Raw genomic sequence first — 10,567 nt, forward strand, 5'->3', positions numbered from 1 at the left:
TTGAGCTGTTTTTACATCTGTGTTTTGATAAATTCATATGCTCTGAAGCCGCTTTATATAAGGTTTTATTTATGAGAAAGAAGTGGGGAAAGCAGAAGCTTCTCAAGAATTATTGAATACTATTTCAGGTAAATTTTATATATTCCAATAATCACAGTTATAGAAGCATAATTAACCCTTAATTTATAGAATTTATATAAAGACTACATTAATCTGATCATTAATAGACTGATTAATTAATTATAGCATATTAAATACTCTCCTAATAATAGACAGCTTATTGAGTACTTACTCAGTCTCAGGAATTGTTCTAAGATACATTAATTCATCTGATCCTCACAATGCCTCTAGAGTAGGTACTACAGATCTCTCATTTTAAAGTTCATGAAACTGAAACACAAATAGTTTAACTTACCCAAGGTCACGTGGCCAGTAAGTGGAGCAAAAAATACTAGTGTAGTGTAGTTAACATCTTCATTTTTTAAAAAAAATTTTATGACAGGTTAGAATAGATGAATGTGGGGGCCACGTGGTCAAAATGAAGTCTGGACTCTCTCGCTGCAATGATTAAGGTAATCCAAATGATAATATGATAATATGTCAGGGGAGGGGATAGCAGGGGCGGGGGAGACAAATTAGGAGTTTGGAATTAACATATACACACCACTGGGCTTCCCTGGTGGCGCAGTGGTTTGGAATTAACATATACACACCACTGGGCTTCCCTGGTGGCACACTGGTGGAGAATCCACCTGCCAGTGCAGGGGACATGGGGTCGAGCCCTGGTCTAGGAAGATCCCACATGCCGCGGAGCAACTAAGCCCGTGAGCCACAACTACTGAGCCTGCGCTCTAGAGTCTGTGAGCCACAGCTACTGAGCTCACACGCCTAGAGCCCGTGCTCTGCAACAGGAGAAGCCACCACAATGAGAAGCCCGCGCACCGCAACAGAGTAGCCCCCGCTCACCGCAACTAGAGAAAGCCCGCGCACAGCAATGAAGACCCAACACAGCCAAAAATAAATAGATAAAATAAATTTATAAAAAAAAACCATATACACACCACTATATATAACAAAGGTAAACAATAAGGACCAACTGTATAGCACAGGGAACCATATTCAATCTCTTGTAATAACCTATAATGGAAAAGAATCTGAAAAAGAATATATATATACATATATATATGTATAACTGAATCACTTTGCTTACCCCCAAACTAACACAACATTGGAAATTAACTATACTTGAAGAAAATCAAACAAAAAACAGGTGTTTTCCATGGGCTAAAATGGAAAGGGCAAATTCTGAAATCCTATTGAAAAGGTGCAATCTTCATATGCTCTACAATCTGCATGAAATTCACCATGCTGGAATGGGAGAGTGATTAGGTCTGGTTTGAAACTCCACATCAAATTCACGAAGTTTTACTTTAAACCCATTTGGGTGGAAGAAGCAATGTCCTTACAACACCTTCCCCCACTTCTCTGCTTCACCTTACTCCTCCCTAACTCCCAGTGCTCAGTCTGTACTCACTCAGCTTCCTCCTCATCATGCACCTCATGCTGTGCCTGGCACACAGAGGAAACCGCTGCTTCCAGCTCCGACATTCCACCCTTCTAATATGATCCCACAAATATTTACCAAGAAGTGCCTGGTCCATCACAGGCAGTGCTCTTTTTTAGCACTGAGGTTGCATCACTGAACACAAGAGACTACACACACACACACACACACACACACACACACACACACACACCAAAAAAAAGATTAACTAAAAGTTTAAACTAAATGCTAAATATTGGGAAGAGAAAATTTTTTGAGAAAAATCCAGTACCGAAGGAAGAAATAATATTCTTTGAAAGTGGAGAGAGTATCCTAGATTATTTTATTAGATCATGAAAACTTCAAGATCTTTAAATTTCAAAACCTTAAAAAGCAACACAATCACATGGTTTATAACAGTATCTCAGTTTAGTTTTATCCTGCATTTCTTTTACTTTGGGTAAGATTAAGAAATCTTTTACTATATTGAAAAGTCATATTTCCCTAGGATGAACTAGCAGCTCATATTCTTTTGCCCTATTGTCTAGTGGGCAAATTTTTTATTGGTTTGTATGAGTTTAAAATAGTTTTCCAGGGCTTCCCTGGTGTCGCAGTGGTTGAGAGTCCGCCTGCCGATGCAGGGGACACGGGTTCGTTCCCCGGTCCGGGAAGATCCCACATGCCGCGGAGCGGCTAAGCCCGTGAGCCATGGCCGCTGAGTCTGTGCGTCCGGAGCCTGTGCTCCGCAACGGGAGAGGCCACAACAGTGAGAGGCCCGCGTACCGCAAAAAAAAAAAATATTTTTTTTTTCCAGTTTGATTATCTTGTGACTTCACTTATCATGATTTTTTGCTTTGCAGGTGTTATTTATTTTTATGTAATCACATTTGTCCCTTTATTCTTTAACGATTTCAAGGATTTGTGATATAGGAAAAGGGCCTTTCCCGTCTAAGGTTATAAAATAATTCTCCATGGCCTCTTCTAGTTCTATTATAGTTCCATTTAAAAAAAATATTTAAATCTTTAATATATTTTAAATTTACCTTGGGGGGGAGTGTGAGGTATAGATTAAACTTTTTCTTCCAACTGGCTATTTAGATAGATACTTTGGCTATTTAAATAGATACTTTGTATGTTAAGGAAATATCTATTTGTTCCTTTTTAAATATGAATCAAGAATAAATATCATTTTTTAAGTTTTTTTTATTGAAGTATATTTAATTTACAATGTTGTATAAATTTCTGAAGACATATAGGTTCTTGATCTTTTAGCATACATAAACATGGCCACATTTTTCTCCTTAATCTTCTAATATGGTGAGTTCTATTAAGATTTTCTAATATTGAATTTACAGAACTAATCTTTACATTCCTAGAATAATCCCATGTGATCAATGTGCACTGTCTCTTAACAGGCTGCCAGATTCTGTTGGTTAATCTGGGATTTTTGTATCACTAAACATAAATGAATTGGCCTGTAATTTCCTTATTACTGCATTGTCAGATTTTGCTCTTGAGAACTTTAGGAACTGTTAAGTGTTCAATAAATGCAGTATCATTGTGATACATGTCCATAGTTTAAGACAGCAACCAGTAAGCATCTTGGGTTTTTACTGCATTTCTCTATCCAATAGAAGATTTTGTTAATAAGCCATATGAGACATATATACACTAATTTGTATAAAATAGATAAGAGCGTGCTACATAAAAAAAATTAAAATAAAATTCAAAAAAAATACATAGAATATATGAGACAGTTTTTACTCCTTCCAAATTTTGTAGGGAACATGCTTGAGATAACTCAGTAAAAGATTCAAACAACATCAGTCAATCACTGTTTCCTGGATATAATTCTCATTAATTTTTCCCAGAACATTCATATTTTGTTGGGTGTTTGCATTATTAGCTTTCAGTTATGGAGAAAACTACAGATGTACTTCTTCTCACTATGAATTCTTCAGAGGAGCAAGAGACTGTATGTATTTTTGGAACTGGAGATTTTGGAAAATCACTGGGACTTGAAATGCTCCAATGTGGTTATTCTATTGTTTTTGGAAGTCGAAACCCCCAGATGTCCAGTCTGCTGCCCAACGGTGCAGAGGTCCTGAGCTACTCAGAAGCGGCCCAGAAATCTGACATTATAATCATGGCAATCCACAGGGAACATTACGATTTTCTCACAGAATTAACTGAGGTTCTCAATGGGAAAATACTGGTCGACGTCAGCAACAACCTGAAAATCAAGCAGTATCCGCAATCGAATGCAGAGTACCTTGCTCAGTTGGTGCCGGGAGCCCACGTGGTAAAAGCATTTAACACCATCTCAGCCTGGGCTCTCCAGTCAAGGGCACTGGATGCAAGTCGGCAGGTAAGATTAAATGATAAATTTACACTCCATCTTTAAAAAGTGAATGTTTTAATATGTGCTTATGTCAAAGATTCCAAAACATAATTCCAAAAGAAAACACTTCATTCTGCTAATATGTGCCATGAGTAACTTTCTTGGGCTTGGCCAAGTAGGGTAACCAATTGTAGTGATTTATTTAGCACTGTCTGTACCCTCAGCTTTTAGCTTGATGGAACTCAATGGTGTCAGTCTCTGGAGCCCTCTTGTCAGTACTAGAAAATAACACTGCTAAATTGTTGATGGGTATCCCTTCTATTCCCATTACCTTGTATGAAATGGGTTCCATTTATTCACCGAGATTAAAAGCAATCCATAAGTGATACGGCACCCAAGAATACGGAAGAGAGATCAAACTGTTTGCATTGTGGAGAACCAAGTCTTATCTTATCAGTGTGATATGCTTACAGCCACTCTCAACTTAAAACCCTGGTACTTAACTATCCAACACACATGTGCAAGTCTAAACCATCATCTTGTTAAATATGTCCTTTCTACAGCCTTGTTTGAAAAGCAGTTAACTACCATATGGCATTGTCTTGCACAGTGCCTATACAGACTTTCAAAATAATTACTAAAGAAAGAATAAATACAAAATGAATTATTTTAACCCAGGTGTTTGTCTGCGGAAATGACAGCAAAGCCAAGCAAAGAGTAATGGATATTGTTCGTAGTCTTGGACTTACTCCATTGGATAAAGGATCTCTCATGGCAGCCAATGAAATTGAAAACTACCCACTGCAACTATTTCCAATGTGGAAGTTCCCCTTCTATTTGTCTGCTGTTCTGTGTGTATTCTTCTTTTTCTACTGTGTAATAAGAGAAGTAATCTACCCTTATGTTTATGAAAAAAAAGATAGGACATTCCACCTGGCTATTTCTATTCCAAATCGTGTCTTTCCAATAGCAGCACTTACACTGCTGGCCTTGGTTTACCTCCCTGGCGTTATTGCGGCCATCCTGCAGCTGTACCGAGGTACAAAATACCGCCGATTCCCAGACTGGCTTGACCATTGGATGCTGTGCAGAAAGCAGCTTGGCTTGATAGCACTGGGATTTGCCTTCCTTCATGTCCTCTACACACTTGTGATCCCTATTCGTTATTATGTACGATGGACATGGACCAACAGAACCATTGCCCAGGTAAATCTCTACTCATTTGTATTCTCCTATTCTTTAAATCAAAGAGCAATCCTGCTACACCATATTCCACTTCACAGTTATAGAAAATCACTCTTCTAAGCATCTTTATTTTTTAAAGTAGCTATAACTAGACACCTCATGTTTGTTTTCAGGGGTTTGTTGTTTTGTTTTGTTTTGTTTTTTACTGAATCTGGTTGAAATCTCATACACCTATTGAGAATGAAAGGTAGATTCCCAGGTCCACTTGGGTCCATATCTGTATTCCCAGGACTCACTGAGATACTGACAAACTAACAGATTTGGAGGCTCAGGAAAACTTAATGAACCTACTTGAGTTACTTCAATAAATGGAAGCCAAGGTGTTTTCACGTTTCTATCTTTATGCATGCTACTTCCTTTTGGAAGTCAAAACCAACCATCTTATACATGAGGGGGCTGCCCAAACATGTGTCATAGGAATGTAAACAAATTCACAAAAGGGTGTTTATAACTCCATTAATGTTTGACTTGTGGGATGCTGTCCTGAATAACTAGAAAACTAAACAATTCTGAGCAAATGTCAAATACTATATTCTGCACAGTCAAAATATTCAGAGAGAATCAGCTCAGGGAGTCTTAAAGCAGTCCCAGAGGAAGTTCTATACATCAGTTCTCGTTTGGAAATAATTGATTCTGATCAATCTTACCGCAGTCTCAAAGTGCTGGGCCTGTGGATTTCTCTACATTATTTCCCTAACAAATACATGGGATGTCCTTGGGTAAGAGTCATGTTACAGGGGCCAGATTTCTCTCAAGATGTGATGCAACAGACTTGATGCTATATTACAACATAAAAAAACGTGAAAGAACTCAAACTTCATGTGTGTGAATAATCAGCATGTAAAGCAGGAAAACAGAATCCTGATGTAATCATTTGAGAACATCGATTTTTGCTTGGGGAACAAGAAGCCATATGGTAAAGAAGGTTTAAGTAAATGTTTATTTTGTTTTAGGATTTATAGGGTCAATTAAAACTCTCTATACAACTCCTGGAGTCAACTATCATAATAAAGTCCCAATAGAACCAATTACTTTTTCTATCAAAAAATATAATATCTAAGTGTATTTTTCTAAGTGTAATTATTTTCAGTGATTGTTAAGAAATGTTATACAATTTTCTTTGAGCAAAGAAACCATGCAGAGGTATTTTTCATCCCCTTAAAAGTTTGGGCAGTTTGTAAAAAAATTGCTTATAACTTTTCTTAGGCAATAGCCAAGAAAGAACGTCCATTTAGTACCTCTACTGCCTGGCTCAGCGATTCATATATCGCTATGGGAATGCTTGGATTTTTCCTGTTTGTACTCCTGGGAATCACTTCCTTGCCATCAGTTAGCAACATGGTCAACTGGAGAGAGTTCCGATTTGTCCAGGTAAAAGACTTCACGATTTAATCTACTTTACAGTGCAAAATGATTCTGGCTTTACAAATATTCTCATTTTTCTCTCATACCCTGCATAAATTTTCATTTAACTCCATCACTTCCCTAGCAATCTCATAAAAATAGCAACTGAAACAAGTTCAAATTAGAAAATGCTAAACTCTGGTACCAAAAGGCAGATTCCATAATGGTTGAATTTCCTCGCAGGGCATCCCTTGCCAAGATTCCTGACCACTCGCAGAGCCACAGCTAAGAGTATGGAGTGAAAAGCACCAACTACTATTAAATTCTGTGTGTGGAGATGTACTAGGTGCAAGGTGGAGAGAAACCCAAACACAAAATTTCTACTTCTGAAAACCAACTTTAGAATATGGACTTATTGATATGAAAAGGCATATAATGAAATAATCTTTAAAACCTTCAAAGCAAGATACGCTAGACTGTCATCATACCAGATTCAACACTGGTCTGTAAGAGGGAAAACCGGTTTTTCCACACATCAACCACCAGATACCTCATTAAAAGCAGCTGGTAACTAATCTTATAGACCAGGTCTTCAAAGTGTGGTACCTGGACCAGCAGCGGCAGCATCACAAGCATCACCTGGGATCATGTTAGATGCAAATCCCCGGGCCCCACCCAGACCTAAATGAATCAGAAACTCTGGAGGTATGGCCCAGCAGTTTGTTTTCACAAGCCCTCTGGGTAATTCTGATGCATGCTCCTTGTGAACCAGCATAACAGAACAGACTATTAGTAACTGAAATCAGCTTTGAACTTTATAGAGCAATTTGAATTTCAGAAGTCTTGCAGTTTCTCCCAGGGACCAAATGCAGTCAACATTTTCTCATGTTTACACCTTTATTCAAGACATTAAGACAGAAATAAACATTGAGCTTTGTATTTAGGCCAAAACAAACAACCAACCAAAAGTAAAGTTTGCTAATTGCTCTTTATTGCGACAGAATGTAGCTAGCATCTGCTCTTAGTCAGCAACATATACTAATGTGGTGCTTCTTGAGGACGTACTGTATCTTACTCATCTCTGGCCTCCAGAAAAGGTGATTCAGAAAAGAGTTTTACCATTGAAGAAGAAGGTACATTATTTATTCTAATGCAAAAGAATTTACTCCTGGGAATCTTTCCTAACCTAATCTTTACCAGTTAGGTTAAGATGAAACCACCATGTCATTTGCAAGCACAGTCTTTTTATTTATGTATTTGGCTGCGTTTTTTTCTTCTTTCTTTTTGGTCTTCATTGCTGCGTGCGGGCTTTCTCTAGTTGCGGCGAGCGGGAGCTACTCTTCGTTGTGGTGCGCGGGCTTCTCATTGCGGTGGCTTCTCTTGTTGGGGAGCACGGGCTCTAGGAGCGTGGGCTTCAGTAGCTGTGGCACATGGGCTCAGTAGTTGTGGCTCACAGGCTCTATAGAGTGCAGGCTCAGTAGTTGTGGCACTCAGGCTTAGTTGCTCCACGGCATGCGGGATCTTCCCAGACCAGGGCTAGAACCCATGTCCCCTGCATTGGCAGGCAGATTCTTAACTACTGCGCCACCAGGGAAGCCCAGCACAGTCTTTTTTAAAATGATATACTGATCATCCTGAAGGAGAGTTAATGCTTTTTCAGGACTTAGCAGTGTTCTAAATATTACAGGTTTCAAAAGCTTGTGGCTTTGACAAATACCCTTCATTGGCCTACAGTGTAAACAGTGTTAATGTATATGTTTTTGTTTCTTGCTTATAGTCCAAACTGGGTTATTTGACCCTGATCTTGTGCACAGCCCACACCTTGGTATACGGCGGAAAGAGATTCCTCAGTCCTTCAAGCCTTGTCTGGTATCTTCCTTCAGCCTACGTGATAGCACTGATCATCCCTTGCACGGTGCTGGTGATCAAGTTCATCCTCATCCTGCCATGTATAGACAAGACCCTTACACGGATCCGTGAGGGCTGGGAAAGGAACCCGAAATTCTCAGAATCAGCATTGAATGGAAAAACAGATATTTAAAGCAAAGTTCAATTCACCTGGACTTTTTAACTATGGTGTTGTATGTTTAGAGAATAATAATGGGTGCAGTGAAGAAAGCGTTTTTCTCCCACCACGGGCTGAAGCTTGTGAACAGAGAAAGAAATCATGCCTGACTTTGAGAAATGGACACCGTTTGATCTCAGGCTGGTGTTGAATCGGTGTTGGCCCCTGCCTCTCCTTTTGCTGGAGTTGGGGGTGCTGAGGTCACGATTCGCTTTGTGGTTTCACACTAGTAAGCTTCTTTGTTGTGGGCGGCATGCATGACCTAATGTCTTGAAAAATCTAGGGGAAGTCCATGCACTTTCCTTCTCTGGTTCAAGGGCAGAGAGGAGTGAAAGAGAAAACAGTAAGATCGTGGCCACTGATAAAGGCTTTATTGGATATGTCTGAAGAAGAGGGCCGAGGAAGTAAAAGGAATGAGATTTTTAGTTTGGTTTTCGGCAGTGCAGGTTATCATAAATATTGCCATGGTGAATTCCGTAGTTGCGTGTGCTCTTTGATTTTGTTACCAATATGGATGTGTAGTGTGGGGAATTATTTTATAAAACAATAAAAATATCACAATTGATTGTAAGTAATCATGGGTTGGATATATAAAAATCTATATCATAAGATATAGATCCTTCCTCTACAAAGGAATAGGTATAGGAAAGATTGAGTTAAAAATGAGGGATACCCACTTAGATTTTCTCAATGTACAATAAGCAAAGAAGAGCTGATAAAAGCCCTTGTGCAAAAAGTTCAAATAAACCAAAATTTAAATAAATTTTGTAAAGTTGCACTATATCAGGTTTGGTATTGTTTAGGTTTTGTGGTATGCTTTGTAAATAATATATTCCAAATCTTGTTCAACATTAATCATCTATGAAATGCATTTCTAGTATAAAAAAGTAGCTTCTGTAGCTTGTCATAGTTTGTTGTCAATTTAAGCAGTGAAATTAAATGAATAATGAACGTGTAAGTTGGACCGATACATAAATGAGAGAGAATTATGGTGTCTTAGGGGAGAGAGGTGTGAGCAGTAGTTGTAATAGGAGACTTGGTTGTTTCTCAGATCCTTGCTGGAAGGCAGGATGGTTCTCTCTGCTTTTGTGTGCTGATGAGGTCATTTCCAAGACGACCTTCAGCAGGATTAGCCTTTCTGGCTCACACATGGAGCTGAGAGGAGCCTTATGTGTGACCTTCCCACACACTGAAATATCCAAAAGGCTTCAGGTTTGACATTTTTCTGCCTGCTCCACAAAGGCCATTTCTTTTACTTTTTACTTTTATTATCATATATTCTATATGACCTTATACAAAATGATTAAAATATATTAAAACATCACCCACAATCCAGGATATTTTTCTATAAAACTTTTTGAAAATCGTTCTACCTATACTGTATATTCAATTTTGTACCCTTCCTTTTTCACTTAATATATCGTGGCTTTGTCTGCTTACTTACGTGGTATATGTATTGAATCAGTGGCTGCATAATATTACATCAAATATGCATTTATTTAACCACTGCCCTAATTCAACATTTAGGTTATACCCATTTTTTACTAAAACATTTCATAGGGTATCTTGGCACGTACAATTTTTCCATATTTTAAATTACTTCCTCAGAATACTTGCAAAGAATTGGGATTAAAAAGTAAAGAACTTTTAATAGCATTGGATACATATTGCCAAATTATTTCTAAAGTCAATACCATTGGCACTGAATGAGGGTGTTGGTTTCATTACACCCTACCAGATTTTGTTTCTTATTTCAATTTGTGTTAATGAGAAGATACACAGAATATATACTCCATTACGTTATTCTTGATCCACCCAAGCAAGGATACAAAAAAGCTTGCGACTTTGAGCAGAGCTGTGGTGTGTGGTGCTGACCCAAGAGCATCAGTGAGAAAGACAGGGAAATTGTCACTACTCATCCCGCTATTTTATGCAAAACAGCCAAGTATTCTAGGGTTGGCAGCTGCTTTTTGGCTACAGAATTGGTTGATTAAAGGTTAAGTACTATCCAGGCTGATCTAAAAAAAGC

The 10,567-nt window shown here is 38.3% G+C and overlaps 1 protein-coding gene across 2 annotated transcripts; it reads left to right on the forward strand.

The window, feature by feature from the left end:
* Positions 1-2,827: 2,827 nt before the first annotated feature.
* Positions 2,828-9,897, forward strand: STEAP4 (STEAP4 metalloreductase). 2 transcript variants are annotated; one of them, XM_029234390.1, is made up of 4 exons: positions 2,828-3,911; positions 4,563-5,090; positions 6,336-6,500; positions 8,251-9,897. In XM_029234390.1, exons 1-4 carry the CDS (start codon positions 3,459-3,461, stop codon positions 8,512-8,514), a joined length of 1,410 nt encoding a protein of 469 aa, XP_029090223.1. In that variant the 5' UTR covers positions 2,828-3,458; the 3' UTR covers positions 8,515-9,897. The 2 variants fall into 2 exon arrangements, with proteins under 2 accessions (XP_029090223.1, XP_029090224.1); XM_029234391.1 differs by lacking the exon at positions 8,251-9,897 and adding an exon at positions 6,717-6,772.
* Positions 9,898-10,567: the final 670 nt, after the last annotated feature.

This window comes from Monodon monoceros, unplaced genomic scaffold, assembly GCF_005190385.1.
Source record: "Monodon monoceros isolate NGI ecotype Baffin Bay Population unplaced genomic scaffold, NGI_Narwhal_1 Super_Scaffold_2, whole genome shotgun sequence".
NCBI classification, from domain to species: Eukaryota; Metazoa; Chordata; class Mammalia; order Artiodactyla; family Monodontidae; genus Monodon; species Monodon monoceros.